Source organism: Budorcas taxicolor, chromosome 10, assembly GCF_023091745.1.
Source record: "Budorcas taxicolor isolate Tak-1 chromosome 10, Takin1.1, whole genome shotgun sequence".
NCBI lineage: Eukaryota > Metazoa > Chordata > Mammalia > Artiodactyla > Bovidae > Budorcas > Budorcas taxicolor.
The window spans coordinates 26,428,754-26,444,150 of NC_068919.1; the positions used below are offsets into that span (position 1 = coordinate 26,428,754).

General features: G+C 36.6%; 1 protein-coding gene across 1 annotated transcript; it reads right to left on the bottom strand.

Moving 5' to 3' along the window:
• Window positions 1-386: 386 nt before the first annotated feature.
• LOC128053969 (olfactory receptor 4F3/4F16/4F29-like) lies at window positions 387-1,334 on the bottom strand. Its single transcript, XM_052646487.1, has one exon. It carries the CDS (start codon window positions 1,323-1,325, stop codon window positions 387-389), a length of 939 nt encoding a protein of 312 aa, XP_052502447.1. The 5' UTR covers window positions 1,326-1,334.
• Between the last annotated feature and the right edge of the window lie 14,063 nt (window positions 1,335-15,397).

A 15,397-nucleotide genomic window follows, 5' to 3' on the forward strand; every position in this document is an offset into this window, starting at 1 on the left:
AATCTATCTATCTTTTCACAGTATACTTAGATTTAATGGCAATTGAATAATTAGCACATTAGTTACCTCAAGGGGCAGATTATGAGTAAATACATGGCTATATTGAAATAATAATAAATTTATAATCTCAAGAGAAAAGAGAACCAAAGAAACTACGCAGAAAGAAATGATTATAATTAGTACACATATGTGCAATCCCATATAAATCAATATAAGTTTTGAATTAAGGTTTTATTTGTTTAAATCTTCATTATCTGTAAGGAAGAGGAGCATTATAAAGAGTGTGGTAACACTCAAATTAATCACTAATGAACAAAAAGAAAGCTAATTCTAAAATTCCAGATACAGGTGATATGATGATCAGGATAAAATCCTTCTAACACTATTTATGAAATCTTTCTAAAAATCACGAATGGTCTGAAAGCTCTCTTCATTGCTACCTTCATCTCTTTGTTCCTCAATGTGTAGATGACTGGATTTAAAAAAGGAGTGAGAACAGCATCAGAAAGAGCAAGAAACTTGTCCATTTGGGAATTGGGGTGTGGCCATGTATAGACAAACATGGTTGGACCAAAGAACAAAATAACCACAGTGATGTGAGCTGACAAAGTGGAGAGGGCCTTGGATGAACTGCCCGAGGAGCTTTTCCAAACAGTTAACAGGATGAAGATATAGGAGATGAGGAGTATAAAGAAGGAACTAACACAGATAAACCCGCTATTCACAGTGACCATGAACTGAAGTCTGTAAGTATCTGTACAGGCCAGTCTGAGGAGCCGAGGAAGATCACAGTAAAAGCTGTCCAGTACATTAGGACCGCAGAAGGGCAAATTCACAATAAATGCTAGCTGGAACAGGGAGTGGCTGACGCCAAGGGCCCAGGCAGCAGCCAGAAACAAAATGCACATCCTTGGGCTCATGATGCTCAGATAGTGGAGAGGCTTACATATGGCAACATATCTGTCAAAGGCCATGGCTATGAGCAGCACCATCTCCACCCCACCGATGACATGGATGAAGAAGATCTGAGCAATGCAGCCTCCAAAGGAAATGACTTTACGCTTTCTGAAAAGGTCATGGATCATCTTGGGAGAAGTGACAGAGCAGGCTCCCAAGTCAATGAAGGAGAGGCTGGCCAGTAGGAAGTACATGGGGGAATGTAAGTGAGGATCAGTGGTCACAGAAAACACAATGAGGATGTTTCCAGTCATGCTTGCCACATAGAGCACAGAGGAGAACACCAGGAGGAGCAGCTGGAACTCCCATGAATGAGTGAGTCCCAGAAACACAAACTCAGACACCACTGAATGATTCCCTCCATCCATCAATCCAGCCAACAGGGCTGCTGCAGAAATAATGAGAACTAATAAAATATGAAAGAAGTTATTATTATGAGGGATAAGAGTGGTATTAATACAAGTATATCTCAGAGATAAGATGGGTTCAGTTGCAGACCACTGCAATAAAATAAATATTACAGAAAATCAAGTCACATGAATTTTTTAGTTTCCAAGTGCATATGAAAGCTTTGTTAAAATATATCAGTCTATTAAATATGTAATAGCATTTTGTATAAAACAATATATATACCTTAAGTTAAAAATACATTTTTTGCTAAAAAAAATGCTAGCTGTCATCTGAGCCTTTAATGAGTCATAGTAGTAACATCACTGATTATAGATCAACACTGATTATAAATCACCATAACAAATACAATAATAATGAAAAAGTTTGAAATATTGTGAAAATTACCAAAATGTGACAGAGACACTAAGTGAGAAAATGCTATTGGGAAAATACCACCAACAGATTGCCTTATGTATTATTGCCACAATCCTTCAATTTGTGAGAAACACAGTATCTATGAAGAATAATAAAATGTGGTATGCTTTGCTTATGTGGCATTGTTCACATTATAAATGACAAATATTTGATAATATATTCTTCACACTTGCTGAATAATCATGATATGATGATGTTGATGGTGATGATGGTGATGAAGACATACATATAACTCAAGAGACCATGTCATCTAACATCCTTTTATGATAAAAACCTCTCAACAAAGTTTGTATAGAGGAAATACACCTCAAGATAATAAAGGCTATATACAACGAACACACCACTAACATAAATACTCAGTAATGAAAAACTGAAAGCTTTTGCTCTGAGATTAGGATGAAGATGATGAGTGCCCATTAATGCCACATTAATTCAACATATTATTGGAAATCTTAGCCATAGAAATCAGACAAGACTAAAAAATAATAATAAAATAATAACAAAAGAATAAATAAAACTGCCACTGTTTCCAAGTGGCATGATACTATATACAGAAAACCCTATAGATTTCACAAACACACACAAAAAATAGAACTAATAAATTCAGTAAGTTTTCAGGATACAGATAAATACACAGAAATCTGTTGTATTTATATATGGGGAAAACAATCAGGGAGAGAAATTGAGAAAACAATCCCAATTATAGTTACATCAAAAAGAACAAAATACCTAGAAATACACATAACCAATGAAGTGAAAAAACTTTTTTATTGAAAACGACATGACATTGATAAAAAATAACAGAAGACACAAATAAATGAAAACATATTCTATGCTCATGGATTGGACATATTATTAAAATATGCATTTTTTAAAATATTGTTAAAATTGTACATACTACCCAGCAATCTACAGATTCAACACAAATGCGAATGGTATTTTTCACAGACCTAGAACAAACAATTCTAAAATTTATATGGAAACACAAATGACCCCAAATGGCCAAAACATTCTTGTGCAAGAAGAATAAAGCAGGCAGTGTCATGCTCATTGATTTCAAACTATACTCAGTTCAGTTTAGGCGCTCAGTCATGTCCAACTATTTGCTGCCCCATGAACCACAGCACGCCAGGCCTTCCTGTCCATCACCAACTCCTGGAGTTTACCCAAACTCATGGCCATTGAGTCAGTGATGCCATCCAACCATCCCATCCTCTGATTTCCCCTTCTCCTCCTGCCTTCAATCTTTCCCAACATCAGGGTCTTTTCAAATGAGTCAGCTCTTTGCATCAGGTGGCCAAAATACTGGAGTTTCAGCTTTAACATCAGTCCTTCCAAAGAACACCCAGGACTGATTTCCTTTAGGATGGACTGGTTGGATCTCCTTGCAGTCCGAGGGCCTCTCAAGAGTCTTCTCCAGCACCAGTTTAAAAGCATCAATTCTTCTGTGCTCAGCTTTCTTTACTGTCCAACTCTCACATCCATACATGACCACTGGAAAAACCATAGCCTTGACTAGACAGACTTTTGTTGACAAAGTAATGTCTCTTCTTTTTAATATGCTGTCTAGGTTGGTCATAACTTTCCTTCCAAGGAGTGTCTTTTAATTTCATGGCTGCAATCACCATCTGCAGTGATTTTGGAGCCCAAAACAATAAAGTCAGCCACTGTTTCCCCATCTATTTGCCATGAAGTTATGGGACCAGATACTATACTACAAAGCAATAAAAATCAAAAATCTATGGTACTGGCACAATAAAACAGACACATGAATCCTTGAAACAGAATAGAGAGCCCCCAAAAAATAAAACTCATATAGTCAACTAGTTTACAATAAACAAGCCAAAACTATCTAGTAGAGAAAAAACACTCTCTTCAATAAGTGGTGCTGGAAAACTGGACAGCTATATGCAAAAGAATAAAAGTGGACCACTTTCTAACCCTATATTCAAAAATACCCTCAAATGGATAAAAGGCTTAATTTAATATCTGAAACCATAAAAACTCCCAGAAGAAAACAGGTAACACTTTCTAAGAATTAGTCTTAGCAATATTTTGGGGTCAGGGAAGTGAAACTGTCTCCTTAAGCAAAGAAAACAAAAGCAAAATAAAAAATTGGAACAACATCGAACTAGAAAGTTTTTGCACACTGAAGGAAACTATCAGCAACACAAAAAGGCTGACCACTGAATGGGAGAAGATATTTGCCGATGATATACTCAATAAGGAGTCTATATCAAAAATATACAAGGAATTCATTCAAGATCAAAGAAGGAGACTGATTTTTAAATGGACAGAGGACATGAATAAACATTTTTTTAAAGAATACATAAAGATGGCCTATAGACATATGAAAAGATGCTCAGCATCACTAATCATCAGAGAAATATAAATCAAACCACAATATACCACCTCACACCTGCAGAATGCTGATTATCAATCAGACAACATATAACAAGTGTTCATGAGGATGTAGAGAAAAATGAACCCTCATTGTTGGTGGAAATGTAAATTGGCTCAGCCATTATGGAAAATAGTATGGAAGTTCCTCAAAAAATTAAAAATGAACCTACATTGTCCCTCTCTCTTTTATGATCATTTTCAGTTTCTTCTCTCCATATAATTTATCTTCATAGAGCAATGTTGGAGGGAAACTGCTTAATTGATGGATCATCACCTAGGAGTGAGAGATTTCTGAAACCTGAGATGGAAATGAATTAAGAAGAAACAAGCTATAGAATAGCAGGTTGACTGAGATTAACATAAATAAAGCTGAGGAATATGAAACATCAGATATAGGCAAGAATAGTAAAAGAGTAAATGGGTCTTATTGAAGATATAACTTCATTCTTTTTATCCTGTCAGTCAGACTCACTGCTCTTCTGAATCTTGCCATTTTTTTATTGTGGTTAAAAAACACATAACATAAAATTTACCATATTAATCCTTTTTTTCTTTTTTTAAATTAATTTCTTTATTTCAATTGGAGGCTAATTTCTTTACAATATTGTAATGGTTTTTGCCATACATTGACATGAATCAGCCATGGGTGTACATGTGTCCCCATTCTGAAACCCCCTCCTTACCTCCCTCCCCATCCCATCCCTCAGGGTCATCCCAGTGCACCAGCCGTGAGGCCCTGTCTCTCATTGAACTTGGACTGGTGATCTATTTCACATATGGTAATATACATGTTTCAATGCTATTCTCTCAAATCATCCCACCCTTGCCTTCTCCCACAGAGTCCAAAAGTCTGTTCTTTACATCTGTGTCTCTTTTTCTGTCTCACATATAGGGTCATCATTATCATCTTTATAAATTCCATATATATGTATTAATATACTGTATTAGTGTTTTTCTTTCTGACTTACTTCACTCTGTATAATAGGCTCCAGTTTCATCCACCTCATTTGAATGGATTCAAATTCCTATACACTAACAATGAGAAAACAGAAAGAGAAATTAAGGAAACAATTCCATTCACCATTGCAACAAAAAGAATAAAATACTTAAAAATAAATCTACCTAAAGAAACTAAAGACTTATATATAGAAAACTATAAAACACTGATGAAAGAAATCAAAGATGACACAAATAGATGGAGAAATATACCATGTTCATGGATAAGAAGAATCAATATAGTGAAAATGAGTATACTACCCAAAGCAATCTATAGATTCAATGCAATCCCTATCAAGATACCAACATTATTTTCAGAGAACTTAAACAAATAATTTCACAATTTGTATGAAAATACAAAAACTTCGAATAGCCAAAGCAATCTTGAGAAAGAAGAATGGAAATGGAAGAATCAACCTGCCTGACTTCAGACTATACTACAAAGCTACAGTCATCAGGACAGTATGGCACAAAGACAGAAATATAGATCAATTGAACAAAACAGAAAGCCCAGAGATAAATCCATGCAACTATGGACACCTTATCTTTGACAAAGGAGGCAAGAATATACAATGGATAAAATCTCTTTAACAAGTGGTGCTGGGAAAACTGGTCAACCACTTGTAAAAGAATGAAACTAGAACACGTTCTAACACTATACACAGAAATAAACTCAAAACGGATTAAAGATCTAAATATAAAACCAGAAACTATAAAACTCCTAGAGGAAAACGTAGGAAAAACACTCTCTGACATAAATCATAGCAGGATCCTCTATGACCCACCTCCCAGAATACTGGAAATAAAAGCAAAAATAAATAAATGGGACCTAATTAAACTTAAAAGCTTTTGCACAACAAAGGAAAATATCAGCAAGGTGAAAAGACAGCCTTCTGAATGGGAGAAAATAATAGCAAATGAAGCAACTGACAAACAACTAATCTCAAAAATATACAAGCAACTTATGCAGCTCAATTCCAGAAAAATAAATGACCCAATCAAAAAATGGGCCAAAGAACTAAATAGACATTTCTCCAAAGAAGACATATGGATGGCTAACAAACACATGAAAAGATGCTCAACATCACTCATTATCAGAGAAATGCAAATCAAAACCACAATGAGGTACCATCTCACACTGGTCAGAATGACTGCTATCAAAAAGTCTACAAGCAATAAATGCTGGAGAGGGTGCAGAGAAAAAGGAACCTTCTTACACTGTTGGTGGGAATGCAAACCAGTACAGCCACTTTGGATAACAGTGTGGAGATTCCTTAAAAAACTGGAAATAGAACTGCCTTATGATCCAGCAATCCCACTGCTGGGCATACACACCGAGGAAACCAGAACTGAAAGAGACACATGTACCCCAATGTTCATCGCAGCACTGTTTACAATAGCTAGGACATGGAAGCAACATAGATGTCCATCAGCAGATGAATGGATAAGAAAGCTGTGGTACATATACACAATGGAATATTACTCAACTATTAAAAAGAATGCATATTAATCCTTTTTAAGAGAATAGCTCAGTAATATTAAGCATACTCACACTATTGTGTAACAGGTCTTCAGAACTTTTTCATCTTGCAAATCTGAAACTCTAAACCCATGAAACAACTCCTTTCCCCCTTCCTCCAGCCCCTCTGGTAACCATATTCTACTTTGTTTATATAAATTTGACTACTTTACATACCTCGTGCAAGAAGAACAATACAGTATTTATCTTTTTCTGACTGGTTTATCTCATTTAGCATAATATCTTCAAGGTAAATCTCCCCATCTTTTAAAAGTTTTTATCAAAATCACACAGAGCTCTCTACTGGCCACACTATTCAATAAAGTTTCCTCCAGAGCCTACACCTGGCCCTGCAAGACTTTAATTCAGGCCTAAGACATGTACAAATATTTGGGATTTCATTCTCGTTTCTGCGAAACCATATGCCTATATCACAGCAGGTGATGTGAAACACTCCTGCAAATAGTCTCTATTAATCCACACATATTAAAGTGTTCATTGCCAGCAACTGGAAATATTGAAATATTACATTTTTCCTCATCAATGTCTCAGCTTCACCAACCCACTCTCTTTTCCTGCTCTGTGGTATCTCTATCCTCTTAAAGTATTTATAATATTTTCCTTTATTGTACCTGCTTTGATATTTGATATCATCATGATTACTGTGTCCAAAATCCATGCAGGTGTGTTATATCTCCAAAATCATTTATACTTTCAAGTTTTTAGCTTTTTTCTGAAATGAGAAGAATGTCAAAACCTTAGTAACATTATATGAGGGCACCAGAGTCATCTCTTTGGCTTGAGCACATACATCCAAGAGTGATACTAAAGAGTTAGTGCTTTTTAAGCTTTAAGTATGTTTGTGTGTTTGGGGGAGAGGACATGGAAGGGGGAGAGAAGAGTCCATTGCTCTGTGTCCAGATACCCATCATAATGAATTTCTGGTAAAGATGAACCCTGAAAACAGTTCATGAGCTTTTGTTCCTTTAGAAGATGCTGGGATGCAGAAAAAAAGATTTAATAACATTCTTCTTTTGTAGACACAGCTCCAGAAATTTAAAGTATATTCTCAAAAAAATGTGCATTTCAATTTGATGTTCTCATTGATCTTAAAACATCCCTCTCCCCCAAAATTTGCAGAGCTCTCACTGTGATCTGACCCCGATTCTGACTCACCACTACAGAACTGAGTCTCTCTATAGTCAAGTAAAGCAAATGACTTTGCCATCACTTCCTGGTCCTACAGTCTATAATCTCAAGATACACACTTTCAATAGTATCAATATTTTCAGGCATCAGAAATCTCTGAGTCTGGGCCAGGGAACAGACAACAACATAGACTGTTCATTATGGGAAAGAAATGGAATGAAAAGGGCCAGTGAGGTAAAAATTTGTGAAAGAATGACTGAAATACTGGGGAAAGAGCCAGAAATATTCAGCAACTGATAAAAAACCATGAAGACTTCTGTGTGATGAAGCTTAAGAAAATCAGTGCATTCTTACCAATATTTCAATCTAAGAGATGGTCCAGTCCAGATTTACCATTATTCAGATGAAAAACCTAAGACTCAAAAATAAAAACTGTGAAAAAAAAAATAATAAAATAAATAAACACTGTGTATATGTTTGGCAGGAACCAACACAATACTGTAAAACAACTATCCTTCAATAAAAATAAATAAATTTTTTAAAATGAAAAATGAATTGTTCAGTTCACAGAACTGCAGACAAGAACCCAGCTATCTGGATTCCTGATCCAGAAATTATTGATCCTGAAATTACTGATTCTTAGAAGACAGCCTAAGAAAAAAGGCAAAAAATCAAAATTAAAAATATAATTTCTTGGCTTAAAACTGACAACACCAGTATTTACACAAACACCCTGTGATAGGCAATAAATTATTTTGCATAACTATAATAACTAAATACCAAAAAGGTGACCCATTGAATGTTAGAAATAAACTGTATACAGAAATAGGTATATTCATTACTGTCAGACTGTGTGCTCACTCTTCTAATATTGCTCCTTATTTGAAATGACACAAGAATAACAAAATATTTAAAAGAATATATATTAGCACACTATCATATCTGACTCTCTATGTTTACTCTCCTCAAAAGTTAATAAAAGTTTTAATTATTTCATAAAGTTTTTATTGACAGTTCCAGGCCATAAATGGTCTGGGTGTTTTTCCCTAGCTTCTGTAAGTCACAAACTCTATAAATCCATTGGAAAGACATAAATTGCACATATAACATCTACAATATAAGTAAATATACAATATGTGCCATACAAAGAGTAGAGAAAAATGTTTTTTGAATGTGTGAGGGGAAAAGAACAATAGAAATTCAAAGGAAGGACTAGTATCATCTAGACAGGTAAAGGATTTCAGGAAGAGGATGGAATGTGTGATGTCTTTTTAAATATGAATGCTAAAACCTTGGTCTGTAACCTGTGAATCTATTGCTATTAACCATAATTCTTTAAACTTTTCAATTGCATATCACCCAAAGTTCTGGCTCAGAGGTTAAAGCGTCTGCCTGGAATGCAGGAGAACTGGGTTTGATCCCTGGGTCGGGAAGATCCCCTGGAAAAGGAAATGGCAACCCACTCCAATACTGTTGCCTGGAGAATCCCATGGAGGGAGGAGCCTGATTACAGTCCATGGAGTCGCAAAGAGTCGGACACGACTGAGAGAATTCACTTCACTTCACTTCACTTCACTTCAAAGCTTATAACTAGGTGTGAAAGTGAGTGGGTTTTTTCAGAATGAGAGGTTGGTTAGTAACCCCTACACACTCCAGAAGCCATTACTCTACTGTTCTCCTCTCTCCATCATCTTTTCAAATAAATTCCAAATGCAGAGAATGTTTCTCATCTCAAAATAGAGAGCAACCACAATTAACAGTCTCCATCTAGAGGCACCCACACTCTATAACATATCTTGCTTTGGAAAAGGAGCAAACTTTTCTTTCAATTTAAAACACTCAATTTCATGAAGTTTGGCAATAATCTGAGAGGTGGAGAGGAATAGAGAACAGAGAAAATAGGAAAAATAAATAAATAAAAGAGAGAAAGACACAGAAAGGGAGAAATTAGGAGAGATATGCAACATGATGATACAAGGAAGAGTTAAAAAACAGGAGAGTATAAAAGCAGTGAGTGAGTGAAAGTCGCTCAGTCATGTCCAACTCTTTTTGACCCCATGGACTGTAGCCCCCCAGGCTCTTCTGTCCATGGAATTCTTCAGGCAATAATACTGGAGTGGATTACCATTTCCCTCTCCAGGGGATCTTCCCAACCCAGAAATCGAACCTGCATCTCTCATGTCTCCTGCATTGGCAAGCAAGTTCTTCACCATGAGTGTCAGAGTTGAGATAAAAGTAAATATCTGGCTCCCACCACTAAGCAAGTGATTCAGTTTGAAAAGGCAAACTCTTTCAGTGCTTTCCTAGGCAGGCTCACACAATTTCTGTGAATATCACATGTAATAATGAATAGAAAGATCATGTTTTACAATGCAACACAAATGTAAATCACAACTGCTATCCTGATTTGAGATGACTACAGTACAGCTGTGAGTAGCTTGGGTTTCTATCAGGACTATTTTTAAATCCAGATTACACTACTCACTTGCTATGTGAGCATGGCAAAGTTACTTAACCTCTCCAACCCTGTTTCCTCATAATATCTCCTTTGTAGGGCATGGTGGGAACTAGTTGGTATGATATGCATAAAGTATACGTAATGCAGTACCTACCATAAGTGGGAGCACAATGCTGTTGCTGCTGCTAAGTCGCTTCAGTCGTGTCTGACACTGTGCAACACCATAGATGGCAGCCTACCAGGCTCCCCTGTCCCTGGGATTCTCCAGGCAAGAACACTGGAGTGGGTTGCCATTTCCTTCTCCAATGCATGAAAGTGAAAAGTGAAAGGGAAGTTGCTCAGTCATGTCCAACTCTTAGCGACCTCATGGACTACAACCTACCAGGCTCCTCCGTCCATGGGATTTTCCAGGAAAGAGTACTGGAGTGGGTTGCCATTGCCTTCTCCGCGGAGCACAATAAGTGGTTGTAAAACATGATGCTGTGAAAGTGCTGCACTCAATATACCAGGAAATTTGGAAACTTAGCAGTGGCCACAGGACTGGAAAAGATAAGCGTCCACTCCAATCCCAAAGAAAGGCAATGTCAAAGAATGTTCAAACTACCACACAATTGCACTCATCTCATGCTAGTGAAGTAATGCTCAAAATTTTCCAAGCCAGGCTTCAACAGTAGGTGAACTGTGAACTTCCAGATGTTTAAGCTGGATTTAGAAAAAGCAGAGGAACCAGAGATCAAATTGCCAACATCCACTGGACATCATAAAAGCAAGAGAGTTCCAGAAAAACATCTACTTCTGTTTTATTGACTATGCCAAAGACTTTGACTGTGTGGATCACAATGAACTGTGGAAAATTCTGAAAGAGATGGGAATACCAGACCACCTGACCGCCTCCTGAGAAATCTGTATGCAGATCAGGAAGCAACAGTTAGAACTGGACATAGAACAACAGCCTGGTTCCAAATAGGAAAAGGAGTATGTCAAGGCTGTGTACTGTCACCCTGCTCATTTAACTTATATGCCAAGTACACCATGAGAAATGCTGGACTGGATTAAGCACAAGCTGGAATCAAGATTGCTGGAAGAAATATCAATATCCTTAGATATGCAGATGACACCAGCCTTATGGAAGAAAGTCAAGAAGAACTAAAGAGCCTCTTGATGAAAGTGAAAGAGGAGAGTAAAAAAGTTGGCTTAAAACTCAACATTCAGAAAACCAAGATCATGGCATCTGTTCCTATCACTTCATGGCAAAATGATGGGGTAACAATGGAAACAGGGACAGACTTTTTTTTTTTTTTTGGCTCCAAAATCACTGCAGATGGTGACTGAAGCCAAGAAATTAAAAGACACTTGCTCCTTGGAAGAAAAGTTATGACCAACCTAGACAGCATACTCAAAAGTAGAGACATTACTTTGCCAACAAAGGTCCATCTAGTCAAAGCTATGGTGTTTCCAGTAGTCACATATAGATGTGAGAGTTGGACTATGAAGAAAGCTGAGCACCGAAGAATTGATGATTTGAACTGTGGTGTTGGAGAAAACTCTTGAGAGTCCCTTGGACAGCAAGGAGATCCAACCAGTCCATCCTAAAGGAAATCAGTCCTGCATATTCATTGGAAGGACTGATGTTGAAGCTGAAACTCCAATACTTTGGCCACCTCATGCGAAGAGTTGACTCATTTGAAAAGACCCTGATGCTGGGAAAGATTGAAGGTGGAGGGGAAAAGGGACAACAGAGGATAAGATGGTAGGATGGCATCACCAACCCAATGGACATGAGTATGAGTAAACTCCAGGAGTTGGTGATGGAGAGGGAGGCCTGGCATGCTTCAGTCCATGAGGTCGCAAAGAGTTGGACACAATTGAGTGACTGAACTGTACTGAATACAATATAAGGACCATCTAGTTCTATGTCCCAATTCTAAGTTCCAAGTATTAAAGTGAAATTCACTCAGTCATGTCTCACTCTTTGCGACCCCAGGGACTATACAATCCATGGAATTCTCCAGGCCAGAATACTGGAGTGGGTAGCCATTCCCTTCTCCATGGGATCTTCCCAGCCCAGGGATTGAACCCAGGTCTCCCGCATTGCAGGCAGATTCTTTACCAGCTAACTTTTCCAAATATTAAAAAAAAAAATCTTTAATTCTAAGTTTGTTAGTGTAAGATAATTAAGTGGAGCCAGGTCAGGTTTTCCTGTCTATACTGGTCTCCTGTAGCTTGAAAGGTTCTACGAGGAATATTTCCCAAGAACTCCTAAGTGGAAACAAAGGGCTTGTTTTGTAAGTTTATGCTCTGAGACATATTGTCAGACTGTACCATTTCCCCAACATTCCTCTCCCTACAGCCAAAATTATGAATAAATTCTCATAAAAACTATTTTAAAGCCTTTTCTGACCACGTCAGATAACACTGGTTTATTTGCTTCTGTATGGGGGAGGGGACGCTTCTTGGAATTTTTCTAAGGTTGTGCTCAATCATATAAAAATTCACATAAATTTGCTTAGAAGGAAGAAGCAAACTCACAAATATGTGTCCCTCAGGAAATAAGAATTTTGCTGCAAAACTACCATCTTTTTCAACATTCACTTGACAGCATTTAGCCATAGCTGTTGGCAACCCTGTACAAGTGGAAAATACAAAGACAGATGTGCATGTCAAGCAATGTTATGGATGCAGATGGCGACTCAAATGAACATAATCCTAGATCTCTGAATTCCTGTTCTACCATCCCTTCTTATTTATATGTTTATTGACCATCCTGTGTTATTTGTTTAGAAAGACAATGCCTATCTAACATTTTACATAAATCTATTAGGCCCAGTAAGATGACTGTTACAGACTTAGAAATACCTGAGTAAAGTGGAAGGAGTAAACCATGGCGATGGTAATCAGAGAAGACAAAGTGGGAAATAGGGCACTGAAGAGTTTTTATGACTAGTAAAAATTATGATACATGAAGATAGAGTTTGAACAATCATTTCAAGCAGATACTACACTATGAGAAATGACAAGTTCAAGGTGCTCTGGGATAACGGTGAAGAATGCAAGTTGTCTGGTGACGGAAATTAAGAGAACAGTGGAAAATAAGAAAGCTGAGACTAGTTTTACCTGACCTTAAGTTTGAACTTAAGATGGTGCAGTATAGTTAATGGAGATGAGCAAAGACTTAGAACCAAGGAATTAATGATGAGACCAGAGCTCAAAAAAAAAAAAAAAATGTATTGATTTGTTGTATGACAGATAAACTGGAATGAAGGGACAAAAAAAGAGAAGCCCAATGAAGAGGCTGCTGTAATAAAGCAGATCTGACTTGATAACATTTTAATCACATCACCAAAATCATCTCTAAATTTACAACATAGAAAACTTTGCCCTCTGATTTTCATACTACTTAAATAACCCTCACCTACCTGTTTTGCCAAAGGAAACAAGAGATCTGCTAAAGATTCAGATATCGCCATCCAAAAATCAACCAGATCCTACTCAGGATCATTATAGACACAAATACTTCTGTGTATAAAATGATGTGACAGTAAGAGTGGAAGCTAATTACAGCCCCAGAGGACAGTGACCAAGTGATGCTACTGAAACTGAAATCACTTGGCCTGGGAAGTTATCACCTATGATGTTTTTCCTAATATAGTTCAACCATAGAAATTGTTAATGAGAGGAAATAAGAGGTTTATCATTTTCTTATGACAACGAGAATTTCTGCCATACTCTAGAACTATTTTGAATCTTTATTTTATGGTGACTGAATATGCATTGCACAGCAAAATTTAAAGTGATCTTTCCCACTTTTAATTATTTTTTGATAATTTCAGTAGTACATACTTAAGAAAGTGAAAAACAGAGAAAAATATTTTTAAAGACTTGAGAACAAAATTTTTGAGCATTCTCCTAAAAAGTAACATTTTAAAATATGAAAATAAAGTGACTTTGTAAACCAGTCCTTTTGCATATTATTTTATTGAGTCCTCAGAACAGCACTGCAGCGTAAGGTTTTCATAGCATGATTTCAATCTATGTATTAAGCCAAATTATACAGTCAATAAAGCTTAGCTTCATCTTTAAAACCATAACCAAAATATTCTTTCTTGTTCTTCTCTACAGCATACCTCCTTCACCAGAATAAAGAAACAATGACGCACATTGTTTTATAAAGCAAAATCAAATTATCAGGCAAAAGCAATAACTATAACAAAGATAATTAGCTGCCACACCACTTCTGAAAATAGATACAGGATTCTAGCTTAGGATAGCAAATAATAAGTTTCTTCTCTTCTTTCTAAGCCAAAGGAATTAGCATCTAACCAAACTCTACTTCACTCAATACAACCCTTCTCTCTTGTGCACACAAGAACTACTCCAGCTTTTCCATCTCTGTTCACCACCACCCATGTTTCCCTCTTTACTGCATCCCCATGGCTTTCACCATGTGCTACAGCTGCTGTCTTACTAAAAGTTTTGATATGACTTTCCTTTCTGCTACTTCTATTTTTCTGAAAACCTTTACAGTAAAATTCCTCAAAAGAGTTGTCTCTGCTCTCTTTGTCTAATTCTTCTTTTGCACTCTCTCAAATAATCCATTTCAATGAAAAATTTCCCTTAACACTTGTTTTTCTGCTATCTCATTATTTCCATATTTAAATCTAATGATTTACTCTTAGTCCCATTTTTAAACCCAGGTATTTATTCCAATCTTCATATTTTCTTCATTTGATTTTCCAGGCACTACACAATCCTGGTTTTTCTTCTATGTGCCCAATAGCTTCTTCTTCGTCTTATTATTATTCATATTCTCTCTGAACTCTTAATGTTAGAGGATATCAGGGCTCATGTCTTTAACTTCGTGTCTTTTCTATCTATATTCATGTTCTAGGTTATCTCACCTAGTATCACATCTTTAAATAACATTTACGTGTCAGTCTCTTGCTCAGATTTCTACCAGGTAAATGAGACTTGTTTACTCAGATGCCTACTTTACATTTTCACTTGCACATACTATAAACTATTAGATGCAAAGAGTACTAAATTCAGCTTCTGCTCTTATCTACCCCTTCATCTTAAATGATGACAAATTC

Coding starts and splice junctions, on each gene's coding strand:
- LOC128053969 (XM_052646487.1), bottom strand. CDS start 1,325: ATGGATGGAGGGAATCATTCAGTGGTGTCTGAGTTTGTGTTTCTGGGA.